At 39.9% G+C, this 21,985-nt stretch overlaps 1 protein-coding gene across 1 annotated transcript in view; it reads left to right on the forward strand.

Moving 5' to 3' along the window:
- The first annotated feature begins 442 nt into the window (after positions 1–442).
- Positions 443–21,985, forward strand: part of LOC135194981 (exonuclease 3'-5' domain-containing protein 2-like) — a 93,184-nt gene continuing 71,641 nt past the window's right edge. The window contains 6 exon segments of the mRNA XM_064221233.1: positions 443–898; positions 3,241–3,474; positions 3,874–4,033; positions 12,702–12,785; positions 15,906–16,109; positions 17,943–18,141. Coding sequence (XP_064077303.1) covers positions 897–898; positions 3,241–3,474; positions 3,874–4,033; positions 12,702–12,785; positions 15,906–16,109; positions 17,943–18,141 — 883 coding nt within the window. The 5' untranslated portion in view covers positions 443–896.

Here is a 21,985-nt window from a genome sequence, read left to right on the forward strand (position 1 = left end):
GAACCAGTTTTGAGAAACCCTGATGATGATGTAGGTACTTGTATTTAAATGTACTGAGTTCTCCTCATTGAAACACGCATTAAGGATTGTTGGTAAACTGATCTTGTTTGGGAGAAGAATATTTCCTGATAAATTCAGGGAAAGTAATAATTTACTTATTTTAATCGGAATCATGCAGCGTCAAGCTTTTCCAACGTTATATTACGCGTTGACTAACGGGTTACAAACCAGTTCTGGTGTTCCCTCTGAGTTAAGGAATCTTATCAGACAATTAGGACTTTATGTTGATATAACCGTGATTAGAGGTACACTTCGCGACCTTCAACCATAGATGTATCCATGCCTTCAACTATGGCAATGTTTGTTTACCATTCAACCATGTTGTGCAATCGGTCTCGTCATAACAACCATCGTAAACATATATTATGTTTTGGACAGTTGTGTTATGGCACGATTTTTATCTTTTTATCAGACAAAATAAAGAAAAATAGATGTTCATGAAACCCTACGTAAATTTACGGGTGTGAAAAACTTGGCACCTGAACAGGATACAATATGAACTCAACCGCAGCATTATGAACAATTCCTATTGCCGGCACATTGTCACTTTATTTGGGTTATTCAGTATTGTCAAAGTTGCTACGGTAACTTCGTTCTTTAATGGTGTAATATTAACAGAAGCCCCTGGAATATTCTAGTTGGCATTGGGAAATACCTGTCTTATGCTGATGTGTCCTATTACTAGTAGTGCTACGACCCGGCAACACTTAGTGGTACTACCTATACGTATAAGGTTCATGAAGGAACGATGGGTTAGTTGTCTTCTAGTGTCAAGTAGGTTCGTGTAACAATCGACTTGGAGCTCACTGGTAACATTCTTCCAGAAGGCTTATCACATGTAAGTATGTAAAAATGGTGCAATAGTAGGAAGTATAGGTATCTAGGTAAATCAATTTTCTAGTTGTTGTTTGGTATGTACCTAAGCTATAGGGCTAGGTAGGTACGATAGGCCTGGCTCGTCCCATGGTTTATGCTAGCAATAGGATATATAGTAACTAGGTATACTAGGTAGTACGTATAGTAACTACTAGGTAGCTACCTAGCCTATACCTAACAGTTAAACAAGTGTCCAATTCATTGCTTTGAATAAAAGTCACGTTTTAAACTAGGATGTTGCCTAACTACTACTCTTACTCTACAGGGAAAGGGGTTGTTTATTTTATTGTTGAAACCATTTAGTAGTAGTACTTAGGAGTAGACTATTACCTACTTACTGCTGGAAACTTGAAAGTATACCTACCCAGTACTAGGCTATTATCTAACCAGTTGTTTTGTCTTTGTTTTAGTTATGCAAAACTAGTTTTAAACCATTCGGCTACCTAGGACATTACTGACTTAAAAATATAATTTTCATAATTTTGAACGTTCCTGACATTTGTTAGAAGCGAGGTATTTTTGTGATAGAAACACTACCTACAAGTGAAATATTAGGACCTCAATACCATTGATAGCTCTCAGATTAAGTTAATTTTATGGAATTTTTTCAAACATCTTGCTCTAGGGTAAGGACCAGGTACCCTAGGTTAGGTTAGGTCATTTGCTAACTAAACCAATGTAAGAAAAATTCAAATAGCTACCACAAATACAGTCACATGAAAATGATATTTTCAAGTCCAAAATATGATACCAAATGGTCTCTTGTAGAATTTTACCACAAACAACAAACCTTTGCCAGGGGAGTTGTGCTCTCTCTCTCTCTCTCTCTCTCTCTCTCTCTCTCTCTCTCTCTCTCTCTCTCATAATAATACAGAGGTTACTTGGCCTATTTCACAGCAGAGTTGTTTGGAGAATGTCATTTAATTCATATCCTCTCCCTGACTATTTATTTGCAACTGATGTTTCAGTGTATGCATTTTTCAAAACTCGTAAAAGTTACATTTTTAAAATATGCTTCAAAATAAGCTAGTAGGTAAATTAAGAAAAACATTCTTCAAATGGAAGCACACCATTATTGTTATAGATTAGGTGATAAGACTAGTGATTCATACTTTAAATCTCAGCGTTTGCCAAAACAATTTTCTCAAATGAGAACTGTTTCAGAATAAGAGTTGAAGAAGTTGGACAACTACATGGGAGGAGGCCAAAGGGGCTGGGGAGAGGGGAAGAAAAGTACAACGCAGAAAACATTGCAGCTGGGACCAAAGAACCATTAGTATTGTCAACAATGTTTCATAAAGTGCACTTCAAGCCATAACCCCCATAGTGGGGAATATGAACTTTTATGTAGGCTAATAGGTTATTCTAAAGGGCATGGCATATCATTCAACTGTTCAGTAAATGTTTCTGCTCAGATCTTACTGTAACATTGTCAAGATATTCCACTGAATGATAATACTAACATAAAATTTCTAGGATCAGTTAAACTTCACTGTACCTTGACTGCTCATGTAGAGATTTAAATGAAATTAACAAAGAAAAAAAAATGATTGACCTGAATGGGTAGATTCAGAGACTGAAATTAGGTGTGATTTCATTTGGAACAGAAGAGCCTAGGCCAGTTCTGATAGTTATTTCAAGTTAGAGTCCTATAGTTGAAGGAGCCTTTGGCTTTCTAACAGCATTAGTGATCAGCTTCAATTTATATTGGATGGGCATAAAGCTGAGTATTCTTTAAGTCCAGTAATTTACTTGTAGCCTGAATTCCGCAATTTTTTTACTCAACAGGTTTCGCATATGTGAGTGTTGTCAGATACTATGTCATGACAGCACTCACATATGCAAAAACTATTGAGTAAAACAACGTAATCCATTGTAACATGTTGATCAGGTTCAAGTCAGGTCACTTGATTTTGCCTGTTACAGAAATCAGTTAGCTAAGTGTATAGTAGGAAGCTTTATGATTTTATGAATATTTAACTTGATGAATTAGAATGCATTGACTGATTAATGACAGTGTAGTAGTAACAGCAATCCTACATGGCAGAATTCAGTACCAGAATGCAAGTGGGTCAGTTAATTTTTATAAATAGTATCTGAAATCAAGGCATTGTAGAAAGTTTTGCTAGTGTAAGTTTTAAAAAATGTTTTAATTAATCAATAATTGATTGTGAATAATCATGGATTCTTGTATAAAGATTGGCTTTAGAATTATAGGACCTTTTACAGGTATGTTATGGATACTAACATACATTTCTTTAACATATCCACTTGATATTAAGTTTTGTTTATAAATTATATCAGGTGCAGAACATATCAGAAAAATGGTCGCAAGAAATTGGATGCAACATCACCCAGCCTTAGTAGCTGGCACTCTTTTAGGAGGAGCTTGTGCCGGGGCAGTATTTTACATCGAAAAGCCATAGGGAAGATGGTTTGTTCTTGGAGGCTGTTGCGATCTGTTTTGACAAGAAATAGGAGCATCCATGTCATCACCTCTAAGGAAGCTTGGAATGATGTCGAACCACTTCTGCTAAGGTACCAATTATAAAAATAATTTTTTATGATGAAGATGAAAGGCTGTTCAGCAGAAGTTCACGTTGCAGTCAAAATGTATAGGTACTCAGTTTTTTTCTGTGGTCTGAATAATTCTGTATATCCTGTAGTATGTACCTACAACTTAGACCATCCATGCAAAACCGTCTTCCAAAGGAATATACTGTATTTTGCTGCCTTCCTGTTTTGGTTGGATGAAATTCTGTGATTTTTAGTGTGTTGCTTTGAATGTACTTCAGTGCTATAACAAAGTAAAAATAATAATGATAATACAGTAGTACTGTACTTGAGTCTGTAGTTTATTTATTTTATTGGTTTGAGACTTTAGTCAGGATTCTTTATCTTTTTAGATTATTTACCATTCTTGCATCTTTATTCCAGTGAAGCAGAGCGTGAGGGTGCTGTAGGATTTGATTGTGAATGGGTCCATATTCGAGGGAGGCGTCGTCCTGTTGCACTATTGCAGGTGGCTACATGTTCTGGCCTGTGTGTGTTGGTGCGACTGTCTCACTTAAAATCCAGTATTCCAGACTCCCTGAAGGTAAAAAAAAGTCAATGCTAGTTTACTTAAATGTGTCAGGATTAGGTATGAAGAGTTGGCAGTTATGTCATTGAATTTTAAGTACGTAGACAGTAAAATTATTTTCCTCAGCTTGAAGTTGTTTAGAATTGTGAATATGTAGGCCATTGTAAATGCACATGGTTAACCAATTGGTGACTTGAGATTTTGTAGTCTGTTATTAAACAACAAGTCTCTGAAATGTAACATTTTTCGTTAATGTTGTTTGAATATGCTTGTCGGTAGAGTGTGGACAAAAAGAAAAATCTATGTGGCTACTGCTTTGTACTTAAATAAATTGACACTATAAGCATTTAAAATCTATTGCAGTATCATTTTTGCCATTTATGGTACTACTATTATCATCTGGTTCTGCATATAGTTTCGTTACACTAATTGGTGACTTTATCCCAAGAATCCAAATATGTATAGCCCCTTGTTTATGTATGTTTTTATATATTATTAATTCTTCTTTGAGAGTTTACTCAAGTTCATGGACTTGGCATTTTTTCGTCAAAAATGCAGTTTGTTCATGAGACTTACTTGGCAGATATATATATAGCTGTATTCTCCGAAGTCCGACAGAATTTCAAACTCGCGGCACACGCAGTGGGCGGCCAGGTGGTAGTACCCATTCCCGCCGCTGGGAGGCGGATATCAGGAACCATTCCCATTTTCTATTCTTATTTTTCTGTCGCCGGTCGGTAAACACCTGTTTACAGACCTCCGCCCAGGATTTTTGGATTTAACAACTCGTTATAAGTATCTGGATTGTCTTTTGGTTTTGACTCTGGATTGTTGGATTGGCATACGCGATAGTGGACTGTTTTTGGATTTTGGATTGGCTTTTATATGAACGTGATGTCGGGATCAAGTTCAGTGAGCTTCAGAGTGTGTGTGAGGAGTGATTGCAAGGTGAGGCTACCGAAAGCATCGGTAGACCCCCCACACAGTATGTATGGGTGTAGGGGGCATGTTTGTTTTGCTGGTTGATCGTTGCATGGAATGCAAAAGTTTGACTGAGGATGAATGGAAGGTGTATGAATCCTATCGGCGTAAGTTGGAGCGCGATAGGATCAGGAGGTCTTCCTCTAAAAGCGGTTCACGAAAGGTAAGGGAAGTAACATTTCTCCTATATTAACACCAGTAGAATTTGCTTCACCTAATCCTGTGTTGTTGCCTGAGGGCCCTAGTTCTGTGTCTGGAGAAGGTAATGCCCTTTCTCTGATTCTAGAGTCATTGCGCACTCTAGAGTCCAAAGTGTTGGCCCTTGAAAACGGCTCGATTAAAGTGTGTGATCGTGCCCCTAGTGTTGTGGAGGGAGCGTCAGATCGGCCCCATAATGCCTCAGGTCTAGCCTCTGTCGGACTCCCAGACCTCAGGGAGTGGGCATGTCGAAAGCCGCGAGAGGGTTACGGGGGCTCCCCACCGATCTGGCGTCCCTTCGGCAGGACCTGTTGCTACTTCCCAGGCTGCCAAGGAGCGTGCTCAGGCTCGCATCCTAAAGGACTGTTTTTTTCGTCCTCCAACGAGGCGCCCTCCCCGCGCAAGGGGTGGAGCTCTCGGAGTGACTCGCGTCCGTTTGAAAAGGACTTTTCCTAGGGAGGACGCTTTGCGGTCCCTCTCTCCGCTCTCGTTGCGGTCTTCGCCCTGCGTCGTATGACGCGTTTCCTCCACAGAAGAGAGGTACGGACGTCTGTCCGAGGACGACGCTGAGAAGCGCTTCTCTCGCGCCTCGGAGAGGCAGGTTGCTGTTCCTGTGAGAAGGAAGGAGGCGTCCCCCCGTCCCCTCGTCTTCTCGCAAGCGCAGCCCTTCACCTCCTCTCGGTTCTTCACCTACGAAGAGTATTCTTGCGTCGCTTCAAGACCAATTGTCTACCTTAATGGCTCGGAAGACTTGCCCAGCAGCAGTTGAGCCTAAGCGAAGGAAGGACGCTAGACTGCCTGTCAAGAGGACGAGGCAGTCTCCTTCTCTGTCTCCTCGTTCGTCGCTGTCTCCGGCCCGCACGTCGGGACGCTTTTGAGGACGCTCGACAGGACGCCTTGGATGGACGCGTTTGAGGAAGCTCGGCAGGACGCTTTTGAAGACGCTCGTCGGGTTGCTTTGTTTGACGCTTTGCCTGTGGAGAAGGCTTTGAGAGCGCTCAGAAGGACGCTTTGAAAGCGAAAGCTGGACGCTTGAGCGTCAAACGTAAGGACGCTCCTCGAGAGACTTGGAGTTTCCTCTCTTGACGCGCACGAGGTCAGGACGCTCTTCGTGGTTCGAGCTCTAAAGATCGACGGAAGGTCGGTCGCCTTGAAGAGGCGGATGTTAGTCTTCCTCGAAAAAGCCTTTGTTGAAGGCTAGACCCGTGGGGCGCACGCCCTCTCCAGAGGTTCGATCTCCTTTGGCCTCTTCGGGAGGAAGGCGAGAACAGAGTAGTCGGCTGACTCAGTGGACGAAGAACAGCCGTCAGTTTCGTCGGTTTCCGACTACAAGGTGCTGGTACCGACTTTTACGTTCCTTGTTTGGGGAGAGAAGTTCCAGCCTGCAGCTCCTAAGTCTCAGCCCTCTCAGTTTTCGTCTTCGAAGTCGGGCAAGGTTTCGGAAGTGGTGGAGATGAAGACTTCCTTGTCCACTAAGAGAGCATTCAAGAAATTGCAGGACTGGATGGAACGTCGGAAGGATCAGGGCAAGTCGACTTTCGCCCTGCCTCCCTCTAGCTGACTTAGTGGGAGAGGCGGCATTTGGTATGGAGACCAAATCGGAAGTAGGAATTAAGATCCCGTCTTCTTCCCAAGGGGACTTTGCTAGTCTGGTAGACGCCCAGAAAAGATCCCTTTTGTCGTCCGCGAAGATTTCTTGGACACCAACGGAGATCGACCATCACATGAAAGGTTCGTTAAAGACTCTGGAAGTCTTTAACTTCCTAGACTGGTGCCTAGGAGTCCTGGATCTTCAATCTAGGAGTCCTGATTCTTTGAGTCTGGGGGTGCGCTGTCCAATGTGTTGTCATGCATGGACAAGGCCGTCAGGGATGGTTCGGAAGAGTTAGTGTCTCATTTCGGCACTGTTTTTCCTCAAGAAGAGAGCGCTCTTATGCAATTTCACAGCGAAGTCTGTTTCTGCTCGCAGAAGCAGAGCTTCTCTTTGCACCTCTTTCGAACCATCTCTTCCCCCCAGGCTATGGGTAAGGGACCTGGCAGTGAGCCTACAAGAGAAGGCTACCCCGGATCTCTTGGCCCGTCTTCTTAGACGGTTCCTGCAGTCCCTATCACGTCGTCGTCTGGCGACCTCCTAGGAAGGTTAAACCCTTTCGTAGCGCTCCTCCCTCGAGAGCTGCTCCTCGAGGGAGAGGACTTGCAAGAGGAAGAGGTTCCTTCAAACCTAAATCCTCTAAATGAGACGAAAGTCCTTCAGATGCCTGTCGGAGCCAGGCTAAAGTTCTTTGCGGGGGCGTGGAGAGAGAGAGATACAGATGCGTGGTCCCTCCAAGATAAGTAGAACAGGGGTACAAGATCCCCTTTGTAGACCCTCCTCCTCTTTCAACGACTCCCAGAGATCTTTCCCCGTCGTATCAAGGGGAGAAACAGCAGGTTCTTTTAGATCTTTTGGAACAGATGATCACGAAAAAGAGCGGTGGAGCAGGTCTTAGACCTGGGGTCACCAGGATACTACAACAGACTTTTCCTGGGTACCAAAACACGTCGTCGGGGTGGCGTCCAGTCTTGGACGTAAGCAGCCTGAATCTTTTCGTAGAAAAGAAAAAATTCAAGATGGAAACACCTCAGTCGGTTCTAAGGAGCCCTAAGACCGGGCGACTGGATGGTGTCCCCTTGGACCTACAGGACGCATACTTTCACGTGCCTATCCACCCTCTTTCAAGAAAGTTTCTGAGGTTTATGCTAAGGGACAAAGTTTGGCAATTCCGAGCCCTTTGTTTCGGTTTAAGCACGGCTCCGATGGTATTTACCATGCTCATGAAGAACGTAGCGAGATGGTTACATTCTGCAGGAATAAGAGTGTCCCTGTATCTCGACGATTGGCTTATCAGAGCATCGTCAGAAGAAAGGTGTCTGAAGGACCCTTCACTTCACGTTGGCCTTGGCGAAGTCCCTGGGACTTCTAGTCAACCTCGAAAAGTCGCATCTGACCCCACACAGTCCATCGTGTATCTGGGGATTCAGATGGATTCAGTGGCTTTTCGAGCGTTCCGTCCCAGGAACGACAGCTGCAAGGCTTAGAGAAAGTCTCGGCATTCCTGGGGAAGGAAGCTTGCTCGGCGAGGGAATGGATGAGTCTGCTGGGAACCATTTCCTCGCTGGAAAAGTTTGTTTCCCTGGGAAGACTACACCTCAGACCTCTCCAGTTTTTTCTTAGCAGACGAATGGAGAGTCAGAGAGGATCTGGATGCGACCCTTTTCATCACCAAATCGGTGAAGAACCATCTAAGATGGTGGTTAGATCCTCGGAAGTTTCGAGAGGGGTTGTCCCTAAAGCTTCTGAGCCCAGACCTAGTGTTGTTTTCCGACGCTTCGGTGTCGGGATGGGGAGCAACACTGGGAGGGGAGGGGGGAAGTGTCAGGCACCTGGAGGGGGGGAACAGGTGTCCTGGCACATCAATGTAAAGGAACTAGCGGCGGTTTTTCTGGCGCTACAGTTCTTCCAACAAAAGGTTGCAGAGAAAGTAGTCCAAGTCAACTCGGACAACACCACAGCCCTGGCGTACCTAAAGAAGCAGGGAGGGTACACACTCACGTCCTCTGTTTTATTTAGCGAGGGAAAGTTCTGGCTGTGGGCAGATGCGAGACGGATAAGGATCCTGACGAGGTTTATCGCAGGAGTCCAGAACGTCAGAGCAGACCTTCTCAGCCGGCAAGATCAGATCCTCCGACGGAATGGACGTTGCACCAGGACGTCTGTCGAGAGCTCTGGAGACTGTGGGGGTGTCCGTTAGTCCGACCTATTTGCGACTTCGAGAACAAAAAGGAGGTTGCCTCTTTATTGCTCTCTGTGCTGGATCCGGAGCAGTCGCGATAGAACGCTCTGCTCTGGGACTGGACGAACCTGGACTTATATTGCCTTCCCGCCATTCAAGATCATGGGGGAGAGTAGTAAGGAAGTTCGCGGCATCGGAGGGGACGAGGTTGACCCTGATCGCCCCGATGTGGGCCTGGCCCGCGAAAGAATGGTTCACAGAGGTAATGTCATTCATCATAGACTTTCCGAGGACATTGCCCTGGAGGAAAGATCTACTCAGACAGCCCCCACTTCGTTTCGCAAGTATCACCGAAACCTCTCCGCTCTGGGGTCTGACTGCGTTCAGACTATCGAAAAACTGGCCAGAGCAAGAGGTTTTTCTAAAGCAGCTGCAAAGGCGATCGCCAATGCTAGGAGAACGTCCTCGAGAGCTGTTTACCAGTCGAAGTGGGCTACCTTCAGGGCATGGTGTAGAAAGGAGGGTAATTTCCTCCTTCTCTACCTCTGTGAGCCAGATAGCCGATTTCTGCTATTTTTTGAAGAAATGTGCAGAAGCTAGCAGTCCCGACCATCAAGGGATATAAGAGCATGCTGTCGGCAGTCTTCCGACACAGAGGACTAGACCTGTCTGATAACAGGGATCTTCACGATCTCCTGAGATCCTTTGAGACATCCAAGATACCTCAGGCGAGCCTCCTTCTTGAACCTGGATTTAGTCCTTAGACTGTTAATGTCGAGTCCTTTCGAACCGCTACATGAAGCGTCTCTTAGGAACTTGACTAAGAAGGCTCTTTTCCTAACTGCTCTGGCGACGGCGAAGAGAGTTAGCGAAATTCAAGCCATTTGTAAAGAGAGGTGGGCTTCAAAGGGGGACAAATGCATGTCTGCTCTTTCTGAAAGTCCCAATTCTTTTTAGCAAAGAATGAAAACCCTTCGACCCCTTGGCCAAGGAGCTTTCTTGAAATCAAGGGTATGACAAGCCTTGTGGGGCCAAGAACCTGAGAGAGTCCTGTGCCCTGTCAGGGCTCTAAAGTTTATGTCCACAAGACTAAAGAAGTACGAGGTCCCTCAGATAATCTCTGGTGTTCGGTTAAACGACCCGATATACCGTTATCCAAGAACGCTTTGGCGTTCTTTCTGATGGGACGTCATTAAAGAGGCTCATTCGTCTTCCACACAGATCGATTTGAGCCTCTTGCGAGTGAAAGCTCACGAGGTCAGAGCTGTTGCAACCTCGCTTGCCTTCCAAAGGAACTGTCGATCAAGGACATCCTTGACGCCACCTTTTGGAGGAGCAATTCAGTATTCGCCTCACACTACCTGAGAGATGTGAGAACGATATACGAGGACTGTTGTTCTCTTGGGCCATACGTTTTCTGCAGACACAGTCTTGGGGGCTGAGGTAGCTCTCTCCCTATCCCGTTGAGTTAGGTTTAGGTTAGTTTTAGTGATGTGTTTTTTGGTTGTGGTGAGGCTTTGGTGAAGACCTCCCATCTTTTAGCTTAGTGTTCAGGGGGTCTTTGTTAGTTGGTCAGGTGGTGGTCAGTTGCTTCGTTGCCCTCATTTGTATGGCTCTATGCTCTTGTCACATTGAGGTCACGTCCCCGTTGACAGAGCATTCAGAGCGCACCAGCACTACAGGTCTCCACCTGGCTGGCAACTCTGATTAAGCACAAGCAGGCTGTAGTGACAGTAATCACAGAGTCTACTTTGCTAACCAGGTGAGGAACCAAGGTGTATATCATCTACTTAAGTTAAGTTTCCTACAAATCCTATTCTGTCTCTTCCCACCATCCGAAGGTGGGATTCAGCTATATATATATCTGCCAAGTAAGTCTCATGAACAAAATGTTATTGTTATAATACAATTAAGTTTGTTCATACTTACCTGGCAGATACATATAATTAAGTGCCCACCCACCTCTCAGGAGACAGTGGCACTGATAAAATATGAATAGAAAATGGGAATGGTTCCTGATATCCGCCTCCCAGCGGCGGGAATGGGGTACTACCACCTGGCCGCCCACTGCGTGTGCCGCGAGTTTTGAAATTCTGTCGGACTTCGGAGAATACAGCTATATATATCTGCCAGGTAAGTAATGAACAAACTTAATTGTATTATAACAATAACATTTTTTTAATAATGACACTACCTGATTACAATTCTGATGCCATGTGTGGTTGAATTGATATATTATTGGCCTGGTAATTTACAGTTCAGCATTTAAGCTCCCTGAAGGAGTTGGTTTATCATGTATTTTCAGGCAAAATTGCCTGCTTATGGTGATGATAATTTTGTTAGTGTTTTATGAATACAGATTTCCCACATCTCTCTTCCTATGTCATTATATTGTCAGGGATTGGTGAAAAGGTCTTACAATGGCCTAATACTTCACTGTTTCATTTCTTTTGGGTCTGTGGATGGATGTCTTGTATCTTTGTTTTATGTAAATACAGTTTAATGTAGCAGCACATATTTACAAGTTTGCCCCATTGAGTGAAAATGTAAGAAAGGCAAAGGTCAGCAGCTTTGAAAATTAATGGATCAAGTTAAAATGTTAACTGATAAGCCTTTGAGTGACATGCATCATGCTTCACCAGTGTCAAGAGTGAGCAGCATAAGTGGTGTAGGCCTTCTTCAAACTCTTCTCTTGCAGTTGTCTATCTCTGATGATGTACTCTTGGTTTCATCATCTGTTGTTCTTGCAGTATCTGTCTTCACTCCTCTTGTTTGAGTGTGCTGCTCCTGCAGTGCCTCTCTTTATTGGATTTTGTTTCACCTCGGTGAAGATTTCCTCGTTAGGCTTTAGATGAAGGTTTCATTTTGCTCCAAAACCACTTCTTTGTTGCTGTTATTCCTCCAAATAAGGTGTTGATCAATGCCCGTGCTGACTTGCTGCTCTACCCATTTTTATTGTGAGATTGTTGCCATAGTTAATACCCCCTCCTTGTCTGACTGTCTATCAGCACCCCCCCACCCTTTGGATTTGGTTCCTTCTGCTCTATGCAAGTCCTTTTGTATATGTGGCAGACTCATCTGTTGTGATTTTGCCTGCTTTCCTATCTGCTTATATGCACTCTGGAGCTTCCAACTGCTACTGTGTACTCAGTGGCTCATATGTACGTACTCAACTTTGTCTGATTACGTGACTGGACTGATTTATTGGGAGGCTTCTTCTTTCAAATTACCTTTATTTTTGAGGTTCTTGGTCATTTTGCACAAAATAAGGCTATGCATTACAGTTAATTGGTTTTGTATTAAAACTAGTAGTATCATGAAACTTCACATTTAATGTAAGCTCTTGGCCCTTTTTCAAGAAGTTTTTAGATTAGTTAAGTGATCAGCTGATACCTTGGGTGTTTACCACTATACGTACAGTACATTGATGTGGAGTCAAAACTAAGTGCATTGTGGTTGTTGAAGTTAATATCTATCTTGTAATTCATCTTGATGCTTTTATATCTTAAACATAGTACGTACTATATATGATAAATTTGCACATGGAAGGAGACACTTGGAATGCAATTTTTTAATGGCTTAGTAGTATAGAAAGGTTTATTGAGTCAGTTGGTTTTTCTGTGGAATAATTAATAAAAAAATATTTTTTAGATGATATTTTTTAATCAAATTGCTTTTCATTAAAATAGTTTGATAATGCAGCATTAATATTCACCTGTTATTTTTCCTAGGCCTTTTTGGAAATGAAGCTATCCTGAAAGTTGGTGTTGGAACCCTTAGAAGATAGCAGTTATCTAAGTGCAGATTACAATTTGATTTGTGGTATGTATTACCACCTCGCTGTATGTATGCTGTTGAGTTATAAGTGGTTGTTTTAAGTTCCCAGTAATTTTATTAAGACCATTTTCTTTTCCAAGCATGTCTTCATAATAGGATTGAAATGGATTTAATTCTGAGTTTTGTAATGATAATAAGAAATATTGATGTATTTAATTCTTGAGTAATGATTTTAATTTTTTTAAGAAATAGTGTAGTACTTCTATGTAGAGCACTTTGGTGAGAAAATTGTGCTTCAATATTAGTGGGAAAAGAACCAGATTCAATTTTTTTTAATTAAAATTCTGGAGTTACCCATTGTCTAAGGCCAATGACAAATTTTTGGAAGCCAGTTGCTGCTATTATAGTGGCTGAAGTGTGTTTTCCATATTTATTTGTAATCAACAAATATCTCCTGTTGTAGAATTTTTGTGTTCATAAAAAGATATGAACAGAATCTAGTGAACCTGTTAGTGTAGAAATACTTTATGAAGGTCTGTAATGATGTTTGTATCATTACTATTTGTATAGTTGGTATATCTTTTATCATAACCAATAGTAAAGAGTGTAGTTAAATTTCTTAGTGATCTTATCCCACTTGCTTTATGACCAATACTAATGTTTTTCAAAGCAATATGTGATCGAATACCTTCTAGATCAGTTCTTCTAGATCACTTGGATATGCATAAAAGAAAAAAAAAAAAAACTTTGTTAGTATATTTTGAAATTTTAAAAGTATCGTGGGATGGGAAAGATTGTTAATGCTGTTGTACCAATACTGGGAGATTTTAAGTTAAATTCATCAATGAAGTTGATGGCATCCACAAAGGCTTCATATCTGAACACATTAGGAAATTGTACTGTCATACTTGCCTTGACTTGATGCTACTGTCTGAGTTCCATCAACTCCTTTCGTGTGAGTGGCTCTCTGTGATTCTTAAGTAGCTTGGCAAAATCCTTTGTCCACCTGGTCAAACCAAACCTCATGTGACAACCTCACAATTTCTTTTAGAATTCTGGTTTTACAGAATAGAAACCCATAAAGTCATGGATACATTTGCTGTTAAAAGCTAGACTTTGTCCCAAATATCAGCAATGTAGTCAGTCATGACCTTAAAATTCCTGACTGTCTGCTCTGGTTTATTAGCTCCTCCAGTGGTTCCTGACTGCCTGACCAGTTTTTTAAGTTGCTCCATTACTCCCTGACTCTCCTCTCAGGTTTAAATTGAAGAAGTAGACCAAATTTACTTTCATGCTGCTGATAGTAGTCCTTACTGTAGCAGTCCTGCTTCTGGATGTCCAGAAACATTTTTTCAGTCTCCTCATTGGCATTTGCAGGTTTTCCAGATGTCATTAAGAGGTGTTCATGTTTGGCTTCTTCAAGCCCTCATACCACCCATAACTTGCAAGAATGTTACTTTTCATCAACTAGTATGGATTCCAACCCAGTCCTTCAGAGCAGTAGATAAGTCCCTTGTTTTTATATGTATTGGATTACATGTGAGCCTGACTATCCTGAACCCTTATGAAAAAGACTTGCCATCTCTTGGCAACCAAGGACGGCATGGTCAGACCTGTGGACACATGGTTTGCCTTGCTGAAAGACTGTAAGCACTTGACAGGGCTACTATCAATGCTTTTGATTGGGTGAGTGAAGTACCCTTAGCAGCTTCACCACACAATTGCTGGCTGTTTGAGAGAAACATTTAAGATGTAACAAAACATTTGAAACACTAAATTTACACTATGTCAATAAAGTCAAAGAGTAATGTACTCTAAGTCATTATTCAGACTTCACTTGAAGATACTTGCTGCATTCAAATATTCAAAACTTGTCAGTACGTTTTCTTGGCACAAAGACTGGAATGTGACAAGGCAGGTAACATCATCTCGGATCACTGGATAGAGACTGATACCACTCTTGAGATAATACATAGCGTGTGCATTAGGCATACAAAACATTGTGTTGCAGTTCAGCATTTATCCCAGTGGAACGATGCTTATGCTACCTGGTAAGTCCTTGGTTTTCATAAGTTGTAACAACAAAGATTGTTGTATGACATTTAAGATCATACAGCATTTAATTTTTATTGTTCATTTTTTGTGTTGAGTATTGTTTAGTCCGAAAATGATTAATCAAACAATAGTATTGACTGAATCACTTGCGTCTATGGCAGTTTTAGTGAGTGAGTGGTGTCCTCTGCTACTTTTGTTGCTCCTGGGATCATTCCAAAATGTGTCTGAAATTCTGTATCAGAGCTGGGTGTTAATATACAGAGAGAGAGAGAGAGAGAGAGAGAGAGAGAGAGAGAGAGAGAGAGAGAGAGAGAGAGAGAGAGAGAGAGAGAGAGAGAGAGAGAGAGAAGATGGTAGATGGTAAGCTAGGCTTAAACAAATCACCAAATTAGGTAAAGGCCATTTCTGTGAAAATTGCATATTTTATGAGGAACAGGCCCCCGGCACACTAAATGTACAGATTTTATTGTTGTCTTTATAGTAAATAAACGAATAACTGGCTGATAGTTTTAAATAACAGAAAGTAAGAACTTTTAAGCTAACCAAGAATAAGAGGGGCTGGAAAAATCAAGGAAAAGACTGGTATTTTTAAAAAATAATTTCTCCACTCAAAAGTAGGTTGTTGTATGTGCCAATGTATTTTATATGCCTGCAAGTATGTAGTGTGATTTTTTTAGAATAAACTATGTATAAAGCAGTTTGTAACTTTCCAGCCCTGCTAATTTCTCTAACCTAACAGATTGGACTGCACAGTAGCAGACTGCTGTTAGAGGTCTTGTTTTTCTTTCTAAACAGGGCCTGAAGTTACTTATAAATAAAGTTTATTTTCTCTCTTTCTCTTCTCTCTCTCTCTCTCTCTCTCTCTTCTCTCTTCTCTCTCTCGCTCTCTCTCTACTCTCTCTCTCTCTCCTCTCTCTCTCTCTCTCTCTCTCTCTCTCTCAGTTTTAATTTTGTCCAGGTAAGATTGTGGAAATTCTAAAAAAAGAATTGTTTGAGAGCAGATTTTTATGTTTATAATTTTGTTTAATTGAATAGTGGAAAGAACCATGGATGCAAGGATTTATCATTGTACTGACTCTGATTCATAAGGTTTTTTTTATGACAAGGTACGAGGCTGTGTAGATCTACGTCATTTGTTGCTGCGTTGTCAAGAGTTGGATCAAGCAGATTGTGATGACGCCAATGTCAAGTCTGCAGGGGGTATGGGTTTAAATGCTTTGGCAGGAAGGTATTTAGGACGCACCTTGGATAAAGACTGGAGAGTAAGAGCAAGTGATTGGGAAGCTGATACCTTAACGAAACGCCAGGTAAGCAGTAGGGAAGAGATTTCTCAAATCATTTGGGCATTAAAATGGGATGAATAATTACAGGCTTGTGTGCAGCAGCAAATTAGTGGGGGTGCTACTTCCGAAAATTTTTAGGCATCTTAAAATTGTGCACACACACACACACACACACACACACACACACACACACACACACACACACACACACACACACACACACACACACACACACTTTCTCTACATATAAATTGTTCCTGTGCAGCTTGACCCATTCATTTGAAAATTAGATCTATTCTTGTTTTATTTTGGACAAAAAAGTCAGTAACTTTCTTTTTGATTTCTAAATGACTGGTGAGGACATTTTTCTTGGTTGAAATCATTGTAGTAAGTACATTATGCCTTTCCTAATTCATGGTCACACACTGATGCAAAACATAAACACAGAACTGGGTGAGTGGCTGTGCTTTTCTCCACTGTGGGCCCTGCCTCTTCCCTCCCCTCAGTCATGTGCACATGCATAGAACAACCAAACACTGCTTCACTGGAACTGTAAAGTACACCGTTCCATACAAGCGTTGCTGTAGTTTCTTCTCAAATGAGATGAATGATGATGACCACTGACATTGTGAATGATTTATCATAGTATGTATTAAATATTATGTACAAGTATTAAAGACAGAAAAACCAAGTTACGCTGTACATTTTTAATAAATTTTGAATGAAAATGGGTGGTGCTACAGTTCCACAGTGCCTATACACAAGCCGCCCCTGCTTGTGTGTAAATTTATCATAGTATTTTGCTATCTACAATTAAAGTATCACTGATTTTTTCCAAGGGTAGAGGACAAATATCACAATATTCAGTCCTTGGCAATATATAGCATTAATATATTTACCACCATTTATAAATCTACAGTGAACAGGATGTCACAGAAAATTATGAATACCTATAGATTTTCCTCAAGAACTTTAGTAGGTTCTTATCTATTTGCAATTTATACTTTAGTTTCCAATACACTGCAGTGCAGTGCGTATAGTTTTTGTGAGGAATGCACATTGCCATTGAATGACTAAAATCATCTATGATTCTCCCAAAATTATTGCTTTCTCTTTGGATTTGTGTGCTGCTGGATAAACTTGAACCAGTTCTTTGAAGATATACAGTCGACCCCTGTTATTTGTTGACTCACGATTTGTGGACTTGCCTATTCATAGGTTTTCCTGTGGAACATATATACACATTATTTGCTGAAAATTTGACTATTTGCTGTATTTTTCACTGAAAAATTTGCAAATTACTGTTTTCATATAATTTTCATGACTAAAATGCACTATTCATACACAACAAATGGCCTCCTCCAACCCCATTGACCTCACAATTAATTTTTCAAACTAACAAAAAGTGAGGTAGTTAAACCAGCCTGAAAGAGCGTTGTTTAGGCTCAGAGGTCTGGATAAGCTAATCCTTTATAATAATAATAATAATAATAATAATAATACTTTTTAGGACCTGAGGATGCCTGTAGCACGTGTGTTACTCCGAGGATTTTATTTTGTTTGTTGACTAGGAGTCTGATGTGGGACATTTAAAGACCATGTATAAGCAATGGATTTGTGTGAAAATTACGTATATATGTTTTAATTCATTAATAGTAAACTTGTTTGATACCAAATAATCTTTATTGCAATTACAGATATTCAAGGTTTCCATGTTAAAAACAAATTTTCAGTTTGTTGGGCTATGAATACTTTCATTACTGTATTTGTAAGAAATTTCTTGAGTATTTTTTATCAATAGTAGTTGTAATGTTGCTATTCATCACAAGCAGTGTTAATTCTAATTTACTTTCACAGGAAAATTATGCTGCTGAAGATGCTTTAGTAGGCATTCACATTCTGATGATGATGGTTGAAAAATTGTGGACCCCTGTTTCTCCAATAGTCTCTCTTTTACCTGGATCTTTGTGGAATCAACATTTAAGTAAACAGATCCTTCAGATTTGTCGTGACTACTGCGATGTTAAGTTTTCTTCTAAAAAGGACCAAGAATCAGGTAAGAAGTGTCGTTTCCAGTTTTAATCTTAGTATTCCTGTTCGAGTTCCAAGGAGTGTACTACAGTATCTGATTTCTCAGTCAGTACTGTATTCACTGTTCTCTTAATCATTGGAAACAGCTCTTAGACCATTCCAACTAAGGCACTGATTGAGCTGAAGAATAGCCTTTAGTGGAATTTTCCCTTGATTTTGCTCAAGCATAGCTTATAGAATTGTGAAGCAAACTATTGTGCAAATCAGACTGTGATAACTGGTTGTGTGATAACGTATTGTGAATGTTTTCCTAATTTTTTAATTAAGTTATGTATGGTGCACAGCAGGAGAAACTGACACATCATATTATCGTAGATACATACAAAACCCTAATTTTGTGCAATCCAGTGCATCCATTTTTTTTTTTTTTTAAAGGAACGGAAAGCAAAACCTACATTGAAGGAGATAGTGATGATAGCAATAGTAACAACCTGTATATTTACAAAGGAAGACCTTGCTTTTTCAGTTATAAACAAAGAGAGACAGGAGCCTGGAGGTTAAGGTGACTATATCTTTCAGGAATCATAAACTTCAAAGCAAAGTATCACATGCTCGTCATAAGTTTGACTAAATCAGACTTGAGATGTGATGGAAAATTTGGAGTATGGCTTTTCCAACTCAAATAAGTTACCTCTTCCTTTCTCCCTTACAAAAGTGGTACAGTATATAGATCCCATAATGATGTTTAGATGTTTATTATTCAATGCTCTCTCTCTCTCTCTCTCTCTCTCTCTCTCTCTCTCTCTCTCTCTCTCTCTCTCTCTCTCTCTCCATCTCTCTCTCTCTCTCTCCTCTCTCTCTCTCTCTCTCTCTCTCATATTAACTGTCCAGTTTTCCAATGTGCTTTGTGTGTTGCATTGTAGGTGGTACAGTGCTTGAAGATCTTTGTACTGTATCATCTATTTGGCCCTGGACACCTTGCTTCTATTAGATATCTTTCCTTATTCTGATTTCTTACTGTTGGGTGGATGTCCAACTTCTTTAACTCTATATTGCCACAGTTTTCACCACATTTTAGAACAAGCCTTTTGGGCTGAGCTTTTTAGGTTAGAAATGTGACTCACTGGTCTTGTTCATCTTATTTGTAATGATAAGTTGCCTCTAAACAAAGATATCTCTCTCCTTCTTCCTTAAGCCAGCAATATTCAGTATTATGTGAGGCACTTGGAACATTAACCCTTAAGAGCCGGGCTGAAAAAACATATGTAGCACCCCAGGCCAGGGAAACTTTGAGGTCGGCCAATTTAAAAAAAAAAAAAAACACTTCAATGGGAAAAAAAAGAAACTTATGGAAATGCACATGGTTTAAGAAAGAATTCTTCTCCCTACCTTCCACGAGAAGTTGAAAAAGACTATTTACGACTCCTTGTGGGCCCTCTTTTATAAGACAGTTGTGAATTTTACCAAGTTATACATGTTTTTCTAATAATTTTATTTTATTTTGTAAAATTATAATTACAGCTCATACAGTATGAAAACAGATAACTAAAGTCGGTAACAAATTCTGAGTGTATTTGTTGTAAAATATTTACATAAATTTACTGAGATCGAAGATACAGTAACTTTTTTGGATTATACGTACATGTTTTCTTTAATATTTTTTTGCACTTTTCTTTGCTTAACCCTTAAACGCCGGAGCAGTAAATAAAAAAATGACCTCCCGTATGCCGGAGGGGTTTGGAAGTGAGCGCGTAAGCGAAAAAATATTTTTTTCAAAAAATCACAGCGCGCTTAGTTTTCAAGATTAAGAGTTCATTTTTGGCTCCTTTTTTTGTCATTGCTTGAAGTTTAGTATGCAACCATCAGAAATGAAAAAAGTTATCATTATCATATATAAATAATGCGATATATGATAGCGCAAAACGAAATTTCAATATATAATTGTATTCAAATCGCGCTGTGCGCAAAACGGTTGAAGGTAACAAGTTACTTTTTTTTTCGTTGTAATGTGCACTAAATTGCGATCATTTTGATATATAACACATTGTAAAACGATAAAAGCAACACAGAGAAAATATTATCACAAAATAATGCATGAATTCGTAACGCGCTTACGTAAACACATATTTTTTCAAAAATTCACCATAAATCTAAATATTGTCCTAGAGACTTCCAATATGTTTCAGAATGAAGACAAATGATTGAATATTACTATACTGTAAGAATATTAGCTTACAAATGCAGTTTTCGGCCATATCTGACGAGCTAAAGTTGACCGAATGTCGAATTTTTTATATATATATTTTTTTTAATATGCAATTATTTCGGAAATAAGAAAAGCTACAACTTTCAAATATTTTTCGTTTTATTCTACATGAAATTGCGCACATTTTCATATATAAAACTCTATGAAATGCCTAATATGAAACGGAGCAAATATTCCGAGATTTGTGGCGGAGAATCCGCGCGCGGAGGGAAGGAAAGTTTTTTTAAAAAATTCACCATAAATTTAAATATTGTGCTAGAGACTTCGAATTTGTTTCACGATGAAGATAAATGACTGAATATTACTAGACTGTAAGAGTTTTATCTTACAATTGCTTTTGTTTTTTTTCGACCATTTCGGTAGAGTCAAATTTGACCGAACGTGGTTTTTTTTCTATTTATCGTGATTTATATGCAAATATTTCGAAAATGAGAATAGCTACAACCTTCAACTATTTATTGTTGTATTATACATGAAATTGCGCACATTTTCATATATAAACGTTATGTAACGGCTAATTTAAAATGGTGCAAACATTACCACAATCGCAACGTATGATTTTTTCGGAAGAGTTACCCGCGCGGACGCCTAAAGAAAATGTTATTTTTTTCATAAATTCACCATAAATCGAAATATTGTGCTAGAGACTTCCAATTTGTTGCAAAATGAAGGTAAATGCTTGAATATTACTAGAATATAGGCGTTTTAGCTTACAATTGCGTTTTTCGACCATTTCGGTAGAGTCAAAATTGACCGAAGGTTGAAAATTTGTCACTTATCATTTTTTATATGAAAATATTTCAAAATTGATAAAAGCTACAACCATGGGTTGTTTTTAGTTGTATTGTGCATGAAATTGCGCACATTTTCATATATAAAACTTTATGTAACGGCTAATTTAAAATGGTGCAAACATTACCACAATCGCATGTATGATTATTTTCGGAAGAGTTACCGCGCGGACGTAAGGAAAAAGTTTTTTTCATAAATTCACCATAAATCGAAATATTGTGCTAGACACTTCCAATTAGTTGCAAAATTAAGATAAATGATTGAATATTACTAAATATAAGAGTTTTAGCTTACAATTGCGTTTTTCGACCATTTCGGTAGAGTCAAAGTTGACCGAAGGTTGAAATTTTGGCACTTATCGTTATTTATATGAAAATATCTTAAAACTGATAAAGCTACAATCATGAGTATTTTTTTGTTGTATTCTACATACAAATGCGCACATTTTCATATATAATACTCTATGTAACGGCTAATTTAAAATGGTACAAAATTATGTCAAAGTGACGAAATAATTTCAGAGATGTGTCACAGATACTTTTTAGTGCGGCAAGAAAGAAATTCGCGCTTGCGCGCCTGCGTAACGATTGTAAACAAAACAACACCTTGATCCGTGAACTCCCAGCATCCCCCAAGGCGCGTGATTCAAGAGTTTTCGGCTGGTAGGCCTAAAAGTATTTTTCCGCGAATTTTTAAAAAAAACTTTTGTATGTCGACGTAAAATACGTCCAGTCGGCACCCGAGAGACAAAAAATGTCGACGTAAAATACGTCCAGTCGGCGTTTAAGGGTTAATTACAACTGTAATTGCC

This window comes from Macrobrachium nipponense, chromosome 15, assembly GCF_015104395.2.
Source record: "Macrobrachium nipponense isolate FS-2020 chromosome 15, ASM1510439v2, whole genome shotgun sequence".
Classification (NCBI taxonomy): Eukaryota; Metazoa; Arthropoda; class Malacostraca; order Decapoda; family Palaemonidae; genus Macrobrachium; species Macrobrachium nipponense.